The 14,543-nt window shown below is 41.3% G+C and overlaps 1 protein-coding gene across 1 annotated transcript; it reads left to right on the top strand.

Moving 5' to 3' along the window:
- Positions 1-1,602: 1,602 nt before the first annotated feature.
- On the top strand, positions 1,603-14,221 carry gclm (glutamate-cysteine ligase, modifier subunit). Its single transcript, XM_061682973.1, has 7 exons — positions 1,603-1,949; positions 3,429-3,491; positions 7,448-7,532; positions 8,433-8,489; positions 8,570-8,772; positions 9,855-9,969; positions 12,599-14,221. The coding sequence occupies exons 1-7, from the start codon at positions 1,815-1,817 to the stop codon at positions 12,766-12,768; spliced, it is 828 nt and encodes a 275-aa protein (XP_061538957.1). The 5' UTR covers positions 1,603-1,814; the 3' UTR covers positions 12,769-14,221.
- The last annotated feature ends 322 nt before the right edge of the window (positions 14,222-14,543 follow it).

The raw sequence follows: 14,543 nt of genomic DNA, 5'->3' as shown, positions 1-14,543 counted from the left end.
CAAACAAAAATGTTTTCAAAGAAGGATATCAATAGTCATCGGCAAGCATAGTTTATATAGTCAAAAGGGAGTAGGAAGAAGTAAAAAAAGCTATCGAGTCCTACCTCTTGTTTTATATATATAGTCACGGAGAAAGTTATTAGGCCACTTTGTTTCTTCAATTTCTTGTTCATTTTAATGCCTGGTAGCGGCAGGTGCAGACATTTTCGGAGGCAGGCGCTCAAGCCAAAAAAAGGGTGCCCATGGTGTTTGGTGTGATCATGTGGGTATGTGAGTCAACTCCCATTTTTATTCTTATTTGGGGTTTTTTGTCGTTTTTTGGGTGGTGGAGGGTTCTTCTGTGTGTTATACACATGCATATTGGAATGAATGTGTATACAGTATGTGTGGGTACCCTGGCGTGGGAATGTGCACACTAATGCAGGAGGGAAAATAACTTCTGTACTTAAAGTGTGTGACACTGAATGCAGTGTTTTGTTTTCTGACGGACCCCAAGAAGACTAGTTTTATATGCTGCAAAAGCTAGTGGGGATCCACTAAACAATAAACTCAAGGCCTACCTTTCGTTTGAAATTAGAAATCAAATTTGGATATTTAAATATATTGATAATGATTGGGGGGTGGGGGGGTTAGATTAGAGGATGTTGCCGATCTTTGTCAGCTGAGGGCCTGTGAAGCCCTTTGATACAAATAAACTTGGCGCTACAATGGGCCTATTATTATGTCAGTAAAATCAAATAGACAGCTTTTCCTATTTATTAATCATTCTTTTTGTATGCTGTTGGGGTGTCAAACTCATTGTAGTTCAGGGGCCACATACAGCTTAATTTAATGTCAAAGATCACAAATATCAATAATTAACATATAAGTATATATTTATATAACATCAATAAAAGGTTTTACCCTTTGTTTTAATGCAAAAAGGAACACCTACATTAAGATGTAATGACTTTAAAAAAACATTTTACAAAACAACCTCAGGTTTCTTAATATTTTATTTATTTATTTAGTTTTTTTTAATTATTACTTAAATATTGATGAATAAAGACAAAAATGGGCTCTCGGCAAAAGGGCACTTTTCTGATCCAGCGCACCACTAGGGTTAAATTTCTGCACGTCCCTGTCGGCCTACAGAAACCTGAAAAATCAACAGTACAGTAAATATTTGTATTTCACTACTCCCCATCACTGAATATTTGTAGGAAAATCACTTCTCGTTCATAACTATAAAACAATCAAATGAAAAACGGTAAACACTGCGGGATGCGTTTCGTTCGTAACCTCGAAACGTCGTATGTCGGGACCGAGGACCCTGTAAAGCTACTTACATGCAGTCACATTTGTTTTTCGTAAAAAGGGCGGGCTCTCGCTGTTTTGATTTATCTACTTCCGCTTCCGGTGTGTCCAGCAAAAATAGAGGAATACAAATAATTTTGTAAAAAAAATAATAATAATTTGAAAATGTCCGAATTTTAGCGTTAATTAGGATTTGTGGGGCGGTAGAATAGAAAATGAAAAGCAAACAGTGCTGACGTTTTTCGGCTCCACCTCCGGTAGGCGTGTCCCGGCGGCCGGCTTTTCTCTCCGTCCTCCATAACTGTGTCACAAGTTAACCGAATGCAGCAAGTCATCCTGACTCTGTTCTATTGCCATTGTAGCTCTCACGGGGCTGTACTAGTGGTCGCCTCTCAGAGGGTGCAGTCACATATAAATAGTCAACTACAAGCGCCTGCTTCTTATTGTCACGTCGGACGCTTCTTTTTTTTTTTTAATTCGAGCTACTACTACCCCCGACAATACAAAAGACGGGACACATGGACCCTGACAACACGAACGCGGAGGCGAAGAGGACGCTGCTGAGCCACGCCAAGACTCTGAGGCTGCACACCGGAAATTTAGTCAACAGAACCCGCCTGAAGAAGAAATGCCCGTGCTCGCCCGGCGAGGAGGTAAACTTCACTTTATGGCGTCGAGCGAGCGAGGCTAATTGTCCAAGTAGCTAGCGGAGCAGGTGTGTTCAACCACCGGAGGGGAACATGTCTGACGTTGACTTATGTCAACATTTCCTCAATGAGGAAAGTGTCATAACATGACTGGTAGACACCCCCTCCTTTCACAGTTTTTTTTTTTTTTTTTTAACTGTTTTAGGATAGTACCGTATATAGCTGAGACCACCAACCTTTTTGAAACTGAGAGCTACTTCTTGGGTACTGATGAATGCGAAGGGCTACCACCAGTTTGATATACACTTCTGAGATAACACATTTGCTGGATAGCTCTTTGCAAGTCTTTACATATTTCAAACAATCCTCATTCCATGGAAATCACAATGTCTCATCACTGGTGAGCTATTTTTGGAACAGACCGACTACTCACCTTGGCCCCAGGTTGGTGACCCTGGCGCCCTCTGCTATATTGTAAATGGCATTGTGAATAAGCTCATGCATTGCGCTAGGTTACGTAACTTTATTAACATTCCTTCCTTCCTGGAAGTTATGTTGTCATTTGCATTAACAGTAGCTGCTTTGTTTGTCTTACTGGAAAACCCGCATAGCACAAGCCAGAGTTCTCTGTCTGCCATGATATAATTTCATAGCTTATGTCATAACCAATATGATTATATCACCTTTATATTAGACTTTACAGACTTTATCGGCCTTATCGGTATCAGCCGATAATTAGCATTTTATGCTGATCGGCTTTAATGTCATAATTAGCCGATAATTTATCGGCTCCGCAAAAGACATTTACTCCGCGTCGCCATCGTGTACAGTATATTTGAATCCAAAAGCTAGTTTATTTTTAGCCTTGTCGCGTGTCTTTTGGCGTAGTCCTGTAAATATCTGACAGCCAATAAAGTTATTTAAAAAACGGTGTGGAACAGACTACACGTAATGCCCCGGATCAGACCACAAGACAAATTTGCTCTTTCAAGATTGCACTATGTCAGATACCACCGCATCCCGTTTTTTTACGATCATTGGGCTTTATCTTGTCAACTCAAATGCGACCGAAATACACTCGCTACCGTGGCGACGACAACAAGAGTGGATCGTGCCGACTATATTATGAGGACAAAATGGGGGGAAACGTGTTGATTTTTCACATCATCTTTCTGTGTTGCATTCTTAGTACAGCTGGCCTCAACACCCACATGCCCTTTGAGCCACTGAGAAGCACTTACACGTGATTTCACATGCTTTAAGTTGGTGGATGTCATAACATTGCTGCACCCCACTTTCTATGCTTTACAATACATGATGGCACAAGTCAAGTGGAGAAACATGTGGTCCAGATGTTGCAATTTGAGCCTGCTCAACTGTAAGAATCCACTCATCAGATGTCAGGGACCATTCTTGGAGTCTTTAGAATCATCAGTTTTCTGTAAATTTGGCTACATTAAACCAATGCAAGTTTGTCTTTTTCAGCTTCAAGAATGCATTCAAGCTACACTAAGCAGCTCGTTCTCCACAATAGAAGCCCCGAATGAGGTGAGGTGATCATTTTGAATCATTACATCAGGGGTAGGAAACCCTTTTCCTTTCAGAGGCCATTTCAGTCCTCCAAGAGCCACACTAAATGTATGGAAAATTACAATTGAATAATTGAGAAATGCATTACGAGCATTTTTGGGTTTATATTTTGGGCATTTCCTTTTTTTCAGCATTTCATTTAAGTATTTGCCAAGGGTGAGGAAGCTTAGTATACTATTTGAATTGAAGACCAGACCGACTGGCTGGGTGTAATTGCCAGCAGGATTCCGCCATAACAACTGCGGTGATGGACTTCAAACGATGCCTTTAGGTGTCCTGAAAAGGAGCTGTCATGGCCAACGTTCATCCAGTACTGGATAGCAGTCTGGGGCGGCATTCCAAAAGTCTCATCTGTCTGTTGGGATGAATGGGACAGTTGAGGAGTGGGACATGAAATGGTGATAATTTCATTGCCACCATATTATAGTGGAACCCAAAATAAGCAACGAAGAAGCGTGGTGGGTGATATTTCACTTGAGGGGCGGGGGGGGACATACGCAATCTATACCTATGCTGAGCTCAGCTGATTTGCTTTAATCGCAACATCCACTGGAGTCGAATGGCAATGTGAAGGGAGGTTATAAGAGTCGTATGTATGTAGTCAGAAATGCAGAACAAAGGAACGCTCGAGTCAAGGTTGTCAGATGCCCACAGGTTGGGTTTGGCAAATAAAGTGGATCTATTAAGTCGACACATGCCTGTTCAAATGCTAGATTTTGTCCAATAAAAATGAGACAAAAAAAACCCCCATCATTTCCAAACTATTTCCACAATTAATGTGACCGATAACCTGTACAACTCAATTGAAAAAATAAATAGTCTTGCACAAGTGTCAGTGTTGAATCACTCAGTGTCAGGAAGAGTGAGACAAGCTCCAAAGCCTTGGTATCATTTGCCCATCACTATCGAAAAGTCACTGCAGGGCTTCTACAGAATTAGCAAGTAGGACAGTGTCACCCGCGTAGCGAAGATTGTTGATGATCTCGCCATTTACCTTAAACAGGCATGTCCTCCAGTTTTCTCAGGATAACTTCACTATATGTTAACCAAGTCTAGTGACATGACTCATCACCAAAAGAACTCCATTCCTACAGCCTTCACTGTAGGAATGGAATTGTGATGGCGCCTACCAGTGTGGTCGCCTCGGTAACACGCTCTCTAGTATTGTTTTTGTGTTTTTCGTCCGTCTTTGGAGACCTTACACGACTCACTTACACAAGGGGAGACCTGCTAACCATCAAGGAGGCTACTCCGGACTTTCTGTCACCAACTTTCGCAAATCCGCTCAGAGAGGACACAGATTGGCGTTCCCGTCGATCCACCTCGCGAATGTACGCTCCCTACCCAACAAATCGGACGAGCTTCATCTTCTGTTAAAGACCAGTAAAGACTTCGGACGTTCCGCGGCCATGTGCTTCACGGAGACCTGGCTTTGCGACGCTGTACCCGATGGCGCAGTCATGCTTGCCGGCTTTCACATTCATCGTGCGGACCGTGACATGGAATCATCGGGGAAAACAAAGGGCGGCGTGATATGCCTTTGTATCAATGAAAAATGGTGTACGGACGTCACGGAGCTCAGAACACACTGCAGCCCGCATTTGGAGTCGCTATTCTTAAACTGTAAACCATTCTACTCGCCACGTGAGTTCGCATCGTTCATACTGGCTGGAGTCTATATACCGCCTCAAGCTAACACGAACGCCGCACTGCTAACGCTTGCCGAACAAGTCAACGAAATTGAAAAAAGACACCCGGACTCACCCCTCATTATTCTCTGGGACTTTAACAAAGCTAAACTCAACCACGAACTCCCTAAATGCAAGCAGCACATAGACTGTCCTACCAGGGAAAATAATACTTTAGACCACTGCTACACTACGGTAAAAAACGCATACCGTGCTATACCTCGTGCAGCCCTGGGCTCGTCTGATCACTGCTTAATTCACTTAATACCGACGTACAGGCAAGAACTTAAATGCGCGAAGCCTACAGTGAAAACAGTGAAAAAGTGGACCAATGAAGCAAAGATGGAACTTCAAAGCTTGTTTAGACTGCACAGACTGGAGTGTCTTTGAAAATTCCGCTGGCAGCCTGGACGAATATACGGACACTGTCACATCCTATATCAGTTTCTGTGAAGAGAGTCAACATGGGACTGCACTTCATTCTAGAACACCTCGACAGTGCAGGGACCTACGCGAGGATCCTGTTTGTGGACTTCAGCTCAGCGGTCAACACCATCATCCCTGAACTCCTTTCATCCAAGCTTCTCCAGCTCAGCGTCTCACCTGCCATCTGCCAGTGGATTTACAGCTTTCAGACGGGCAGGACACAGCAGGTCAGGCTGGGGGAGGCCACCTCATCCACACGCAGCATCAGCACTGGGGTGCCCCGAGGTTGTGTCCTCTCTCCGCTGCTCTTCTCTCTCTACACGAACGACTGCACCTCAGCGAACCCGACTGTCAAACTCCTGAAGTTTGCAGATGACACCACTGTCATCGGCCTCATCAAGGACGGTGACGAGTCTGCATATCGACAGGAAGCGGAGCGGCTGGAGCTGTGGTGCGGCCGACACAACCTGGAGCTGAACACGCTCAAGACTGTAGAGATGATCGTGGACTTCAGGAGGCAACCCTCGCCACAGCTGTCCCTCACGTTGTCCAGCTGCCTTGTGTCAACCGTCGAGACCTTCAAGTTCCTGGGAATTACAATCTCTCAGGACCTGAAGTGGGTGACCAACATCAACTCCGTCCTCAAAAAGGCCCAGCAGAGGATGTACTTCTTGCGGCTTCTGAGAAAGCACAGCCTGCCACCGGAGCTGCTGAGACAGTTCTACACAGCGGTCATCGAATCAGTCCTGTGTTCTTCCATCACAGTCTGGTTTGGTGCTGCTACAAAAAAGGACAAACTCCGACTGCAACGGACAATCAAAACTGCTGAAAGGATTGTCGGTACCCCCCTACCCACACTTGAGGACTTGCACGCTGCCAGAACTAAGACAAGGGCGTGCAAAATCCTCTCGGACCCTCCGCACCCCGGTCACTAGCTCTTCCAGCTCCTTCCCTCAGGTAGGCGCTACCGATCAATGCAAACTAGAACTAGTAGACATTCCAACAGCTTCTTCCCTCTTGCAATCAACTTCTTAAACAGCTAACCTATAATTCCATCACAACAAGATGGCAGTTTTTTTACTTGAGTTCGTTGTCACATTTCTGTGGGGCCAATTATGTATTACTCGTGCACTCACTGTAGTTGTCTCGCCATGCTGCACTATTTGCATATATTGGCCACTCATGCCAGAGTAGCATCTGCTCCATTTGCACACTGATTGAGGATTATCTGTAACATTTGCACAACCAACATTGTCCCAGATTATCGCACTACTCGTCACTTTATACCGCATACACTCCTTGACACAGCCACATCCCCAGTTATAAGATTGTGTGCACACTTGTGAAAGACTATTTCTTTTTTCAATCACATTATCTCAGTTGTTTATTTTTTACTCTCTCTCTCAAAAGATATTTTTTAATGGAGTTGTACAAGTTGTAGATCACAATAATAATGGAAAAAGGTTTTAAAATTATTTGTTGGTCTAATTTTTTTATATTATCTGGCATTTGAACAGGGATGTGCAGACTTTTTATATGCACTGTATGTGCCAGCAGTCGAAAAATAATTGCTCTCGCTCATAGCTGAACCTCTACGAAGTTTCATGTCATACTAACTCTGCACCGCTTCTACTAGCTGAATGAAACAACAAAGCAATGCAACTTGAAACCCGAATTCGTTATAATTAAATGGGAGGGCGTCTGCTCAGAATGGCTGAGAGTAAGAGTCACTCAGAAAGTTCAACCACCTGAAGGAAACCAACTTTATTTATTTATTATAACAATTTTGTTTTTTTTAAGGACTTCCCAGATGCACTGGATTGTAACATCCCCCAGGCCACAGATGCCATTGTACCTGAGGAGAGGGATGAGCTTAAGGTTTCAGGTGCGTACTTCAGTAATTAATCTGATTTAGTACATGGCAATTTAAAAACGCATTATCCTTATAAATGATGCTATTACCTCAACCGGCTGTGTACCTCAAATTTTGTCTCGCGACATAAAGCAAAACATTTACCAAACGGTTGCTCGTAACTCGGAAAAGGGTGAAAAGAAATAATGGATTAGGTGACAATTAATCGATTGGCAAATTCATCAACAACTATTATGATAATCGAGTAATCGGATAGAGACCTTGTTTAACTTAACGTTGTCCAAATCCTCGGAATTCCAGCCTCTCAACTTTAAGTACTCTCAGATTCTAGTCCTACATGAAAGCAGACTGATTCTTTGTTTGATCAAAATAAGACATTTGAAAACAACTGCTTTTATTTTGGAAAACAATGATCAAGATTTTTGCAGAGTTTCTCACGTTACAGACAAAACCAGCAACTGAATCATAATCAATTTATGTTTATGTATTTTCCACACTGTCAATTTGAAATAATGTACTGTTTTTTAAAACATGAAACGTTTAAAGTTTATTTTTTTAACAGATTCATCCATTAATTGAAAAAAAAAAAATCATCAACTGATTAATCGATGATTGAAATAAACATTGGTTGCAGCCCTACTCGTAAGTCAAGGTACCACTGAGGTACTTTGAAAAGATTGACTCGTTTAGAGTTGAAAATTATTTTTTATATGGAGAATACTATTTTTATAGCGGTTTTTGGGAAGGTGACACTTTGATCCAAGTTGCTTTTAGGTCTTAAAAAGTTATGACTTCTTGAAGCCTCCAGATACCCAGATCGGCTTACCTAATGTCTTCCACATGTGAACATGAAGCATTTGTAACTGTCAGAAAAATATTAGAACATCAGAAATGGTGGCTTTGTTTTGGCAGCCAAGCTGTTCCTCTTTGAGTCGGGTCAGTCGTCCATCAGAGATGCAGTGGAGATGGGTAAGAAGGAGCAGTGTTGATAAATCAATGCATCTTTCAAACGACGGTGTTATATTCACCTGACTGTCTGTCCTCTCCAGCCTGTCAGACGCTGGCTGTGTCCCAGCTGGACTCGGTTATCATAGCACCGCGCAGGCTCCTGGGCAGCGATGACCAAACGCTAGCTCCCCTTCAGCCAGCGTGGGAGGAGCTGGAGGCGCTCGTCCGCAGCCAGAGGATCGCCGCCATCGGCACCTCCGACCTGGACAAAGACCTGCTGGAACAGCTCTACAACTGGGCTCAGGTCAGTTGCAAATGTGGTGTGTACCGGGCCGTGTCTTAATGGTCATATGTTTGCCGATCATACGGTTACAATGATAAGCCTTTAATGTTTGTACTAATCGCTGTTTTCAAAGAACCTAAAAGGTGACACCTATGGTGGAGGAGGCGGACATACTTCAGCTGAAAGTCCATTTCCCCTCCTTTGCGTGTATACAGAGACAACACAAGTAGTCCAGTCCAAATGTCTTCAATGAGACAGTGCGTTTTTTTTCCAGATTTTTTACCAGGTCTTTTAAATAATACCTCACAAATCATGAATTATATACACTTTACACACTGTTTTTTTGTATGGCTAAAATAGGGTTGATTTTGCTTTGTGTCATACAAGTTAACAACTGTATACCCTGCACCAAAATATTGCCAAGCCACTGACCAGGCCGGCATTCTACTTGAGGAAGCAGAGTGTAGCGGGGCGGGAGGGGTGAGCGCCGATAAAGACAAAGCATTTTCACTCATGAAGGCAGCACTTCATAGACAACACTGTGTGTATGTGACGCATGGACACAGCACCAAACAAAAACGTCCAAAAACCGCCCCCTCGTCAACAACGTAACCGAGCAATCAAGAATGTACCGGTTATCAGAAGCCAATGCTAATCTGTGTCATCCAAGAAAACTCGATGCAACTCTGCTTACCTTTTAGGCTTTGAAACAATAGCAGGTGCATTGCAACTGTGGAGAATGTGGGTGTTTCTGCACAATTGTGCCTCTCAATGATAGCATTTCAGACAGTGTAGTCCGGGCGGTGCTTGAAAGTGGCTCTGATTCTTCAGCCAGCTTGACGACTAAATCATGGGTGGAGAAAATTGGTGTGGGGCAGTGGTTATTATGTAAATGAGTGTGGAAGAGCACAACGTCTACTTCACAGACACATTTTCAGACAAGTTGCTAACAAAAGATGGCAGGGCTGGCACTCGAGATGCCCAACTATGTGTACAAGCCATATTAAAAAGAGGCATTTTTCCACATTATGTCCCCTTTAAATGTGAATGCAATTTATTGGTGGTGCATGTAAACATAGTGAGTGTGCCTGGTTCTGATCCAGGTCAAGCCCAGCAGCAACCAAGTGAACCTGGCATCCTGCTGCGTGATGCCCCCTGAGCTAACCGCCTTTGCGAAAGAGTTTGACATCCAGCTGCTCACACACAACGATCCTACAGGTGAACATCTCTTTCAATCCTTTAAAAAATGATTTTCAGTTTTGTTTCTTGTTCTATAAATGGACTGCCTGTCAGATATTTCAGCTTTTTTTTTTTTTTTTGAGCATTTGGAGGATAGAGCTGGCTGGTGTCTTTATACTCAATACATTCCTCAAACCAAACCCAAGAAAGACGTGTCTATTCAGTCAAAAACACGGTTCAAACTGTTGCTCTCCATTTTTATACACTCAAAAGGGTCAAAGTGCCAGGAAGTTGCCATCGTGATTGGGATTTATACCAACACATTTAAAGTATCCTCCATCAAGACATAATGTAATAATATCAAATATTCACAGCGCTTCAGTTTTCCCGTGTTATGTTACAGCCTTAAAGCCAAAATTGATTACATTTCCCCCCCTCAACATTCTTCACACAGCACCCTATTATCTCAACATAGGTTGAAATTTTTGTCTGGAACCTTTTCCTTGAGACAATCCTGTTTCAAATGTCCAGAGATAATTGCTTTGACTTGACTTAACGGTTGGTTTGGTTTGACATGCACTGTCAACTGTGGAATCTTACATAGACGGTGTGTGCCTTTCCAAATTATATCCAATCAAATGAATTTACCACAGGTAGACTCTAATTAAGTTGTAAAAACATCTGAAGGGTGATTAATATAAACAGGATGCACCTATGCTCAATTTTGAGCTTCATGGTTGGAGAATTTTGAGGGTAAAATATTTTATTCCATTTTTGAAAAGGCCGTAACATAACAAAATGTGGAAAAGGTGTTGTGAATACTTTTCTAGTGTACTGTAGCACTTGTTTTCAAATACATTCACCAGTCCAATGTTTCCCAACCTCCACTGATCTGCTCAAAGCACATATTTTACATTAGAAAAATCTCACGGCACACCACCAAACAAAGATGTCACAAAAAGTAAATACAATGCACTGAAATAATGATGATCTTGCCTCACTTTACTCACAAATGTAGTCAGTGTGAAAGCTGGGCCTGTTAAATTGAACATAAAGCTATTATTCCGTTCTGCAAAGGTTGAATCGAGGAAACTGGACTCTTTTATTGAGGATGTTTTATCGTTAATCCAAAAGAGTTCTTTAGTTCTGAACTTTTAAGTGTGACTTCTCCCTATTTATGTCTGTGGTGGGACAATGGGGTTGTTGTTGCCAGGTGTTCACCTGCCTGGTGGTAAAACCGTTTAATTGAACCGTTGTGACCACTCTTAGGGGACATACAAATCAGACATAGATAGGGAAACTACACTTTAAAAATTAGAACTGACAAAGGCTTTTGGATTAACGGTGGAATGTCTTCGACAAACAAGAGTCCAGTTGCCTCCATTCAACCACTGCAAATTTCCATGATGACCGAAGGACCGAGAATTTACACAGATCTATTAATCTGTTGTATGAATGGCAACAGGTTACACAAGGTAATTGTAGCTGCCATCTGCTCTGCTATAAAGGAAGAGCATTTAATTGTTTTGCACTTCACTATAGTCGCTGGAGTAGATAGATGAGGAAAGATACAGTGGTACCTTGAGATACGAGTGACCCAATTTATGAGTTTTTAGAGATTTGAGCTGATTGCTTACAAGCAAAAATTTGGGACTCAACCACCATGGCAGTGAACTCGACTCAACTTAGAACAAGGAGTTGGCAGATAGAGAGCGATTCACCGGGAAGAAAGAAGAAGAAAAAAAAACTAGAAGCGGTTTAATGCCACTCCCAGTTGCAAAAAAAATAAATAAAAATAGAAGCGGTTTAATGCCACTCCCAGTTCAAATTTATTGTCAAACTAAACATAGAACAAAGAGAATTACACGTTATGTATTTAAAACAACCACACCACTTTGCCTTCTGCTAGCTTAATGCTAACACACAATGCAAAATGACATTCACGGGCTAATGAATAGCATCGATAGTCACGGTATTATAACGCTTTAAGCGGGTGCGTCAACACATGTAGACAGACAGTATATATTAAACTGCCCCCCCACCCCCTCAGGAGGCTAAGTCGTACACACGACTTTATTTGGTTGCAATAAATTAATCATCATGTACAAACTGTTTTAATTATTTGTTACAGTATGTTTTTATGACATACAGTGCTATTTTTCTTATAAAAAATGGCATTATAAATTTTCAATTCCCATTCATTTCAGTGGGGAAAGATGATTTGAAAGTGTTAAGTTACGAACATGGTCACGGAACAATTTAAACTCGTATCTCAATGCACCACTGTACATTTGTCATAAGTATGGTACTGTATCTCACAAAACTGAGTACACTAGATGCCTCCCATTTTTTTGTAAATATTTTCTTTATTTGGGGAAAATACTGAAGAAATGACACTTTGCACAATGTCAAGTAGTCAATGGACAGTTTATAGAACAGTGTAAATGTATTGTCCCCTCAAAATAATGCTATACACTGCCATTAATTTCTAAACCGCTGGCAAAAAAAGGGAGTACACTCCTAAGTCAAAATCTCCAAATTGGGCTCAATTAGCCATTTTCCCTCCCCACTGTCTGTGACTCGTTCGTGTTACAAGGTTTCTGGTTTGAACAGGGAGCAGGTATGTTAAATCTGGTGTTATCCCTCTCAAGCTCTCATTTCCATCCAGAGTTGATATCATCGGCCACCTTCCGGGAGGCAATGCAGGAGGGAACGCAGCACGTTAGCACGGCCGACTGGAGGCTGGAGTGGCTCCTGCGCTACTCCGTCATCGTCAAGAGCCGCGGGATCATCAAGGCCATGGGCTACCTGTTCAGCGCCAAGAAGGCGGAACTCTAGCGGGATGCGGGACAAGCGGGGGATGAACCCATTATCATATTTTCCATTCATCACCACATGCAAAGTAAACGGTCTCCAAACACAGAAGCTGCCAATCAACTTGAACGTGCCCATCGCAAATTTACTGTCGCATACTCTCAGAAAGTTGTCATCACAATCACAATGGATTTTATTGCCATTGTCCATGAAAGGTATAGTCATGACTAAGATTATTTTTTCGGTCCAATGATGCAATATGAAACACAGACGGAACTAATAGTAAACAAGTTAAAAATACATAGTATTTGTAAAATTCAAGTATCGGGTCATTTCCATATAATCCTATTAATAACGATAAAAAACCGTGATTCTTTTAGGTTTTTTTTTCATAATTTAACTATTGTTTTATTCTGCCTTGGTTTAATATGTATAATTGTCTCCCTTGGTGAAATAGCCATGCTTAAAGTCATATTTTCAAAGGGTTATTGATTTAAAATTTTATAAGCAGTGGGTGTAAGTGTGAAGTTTAGCGCAATTATGATAGTGAGATCATTTATTTTGAGCCGAATCACTTTTGGAATGGGGGGGGGGGGAGACATACTACTCTCAAAAAGTTAGGGTAATCCAGCTTTTGGGTGAGGTTTTAGGATGAAACTAAAATGGACTATAAGCGTTACAACCTTGTCACAATGTGAATTTTGCCGTTCAGCTACTTTAAAAGAAAGTTGTGCAAAAAGTACTGAAAAATTGAACAGTTGGACTGCATTTACAAGTTTAGCAAAGGTTATATTTATTTCATTTTTAAGGGTTGCATTGCATTATGGATTCTTCCTGAAATTCTACCCCAAAAGTTCAATATCCCTAACTTTTTGTGAGTAGTGCATGAAAGTGGGCCTTTTCCGGTACATTTTATTTTTTGTGTGTGCACATGACAATACACAAAACATACCTCTAATCCCAAACATATATGTTAACATCTCAGGATGTTGCAGTAAATGGGAAGAAAAATGCAGCTATCTGCAATCAAATGGTCTGGATGGTGTCATAAAGACAACCCTTCACTGCTAACCTTTCTGAAGTAGTTTACGTGAATAAGCGTTGCCTTGTGACTTGTAGCTTTACATCAATCGTGAAGTGGTTTCCTCGGCCCTGTTCAAATGTGAAGTGCCTCACAGCAGCTGATCGTCTCTCATATCAACTTGTATCATCAAGCGTTCAATAGCTCAAGAGACTCCAAAGTAAACATAAGAGGTGAATGTGTTTGTTTTTTTTTTTTTTTTTTAAATAGTGCTGGTGATACTGAAATGACATCTTTTAGAAGGCATTTTTATTTATGAATCAATACTCACATGATCTGATAATTTTTTTAAATAATATCTGCTGTACTGGAAACATTACCTCTACTGTCATTCATTAGTATGTCATAAATTGGCTTTATTAAAATGTATATAAAAGACTACTGTTGGTTGATTGAATTTATATATTGTAGTGTATGATTTAAATTATTAAATATAACTCAGATTTGATTTACATTAAATATAATTCAAATTACATCTAATTTACAGTGGATACGGAAAGTTTTCAGACCCCCTTAAATTTTTCACTGTTATGCAGCCATTTGTTAAAAATATGTTTTTCCCCTCAATGTACACACAGCACCCCATATTGACAGAAAAAAAACATAATTGTTGAAATTTTTGCTGAATTATTAAAAAAGAAAAACTGAAATATCACACAGCCATAAGTATTCAGACCCTTTGCTGTGACACTCATATTTTAACTCACGTGCTGTCCAT

Source organism: Phycodurus eques, chromosome 8 (genome assembly GCF_024500275.1).
Source record: "Phycodurus eques isolate BA_2022a chromosome 8, UOR_Pequ_1.1, whole genome shotgun sequence".
Lineage (NCBI taxonomy): Eukaryota > Metazoa > Chordata > Actinopteri > Syngnathiformes > Syngnathidae > Phycodurus > Phycodurus eques.
The sequence above is the reverse complement of the archived record's forward strand: the minus strand, read 5'-3'. Positions and strand labels throughout refer to the sequence as shown.

Coding starts and splice junctions, on each gene's coding strand:
- gclm (XM_061682973.1), top strand. CDS start 1,815: ATGGACCCTGACAACACGAACGCGGAGGCGAAGAGGACGCTGCTGAGC. Junction 1,950..3,428: donor CGTGCTCGCCCGGCGAGGAG/GTAAACTTCACT, acceptor TGTCTTTTTCAG/CTTCAAGAATGCATTCAAGC. Junction 7,533..8,432: donor GGATGAGCTTAAGGTTTCAG/GTGCGTACTTCA, acceptor TTGTTTTGGCAG/CCAAGCTGTTCCTCTTTGAG.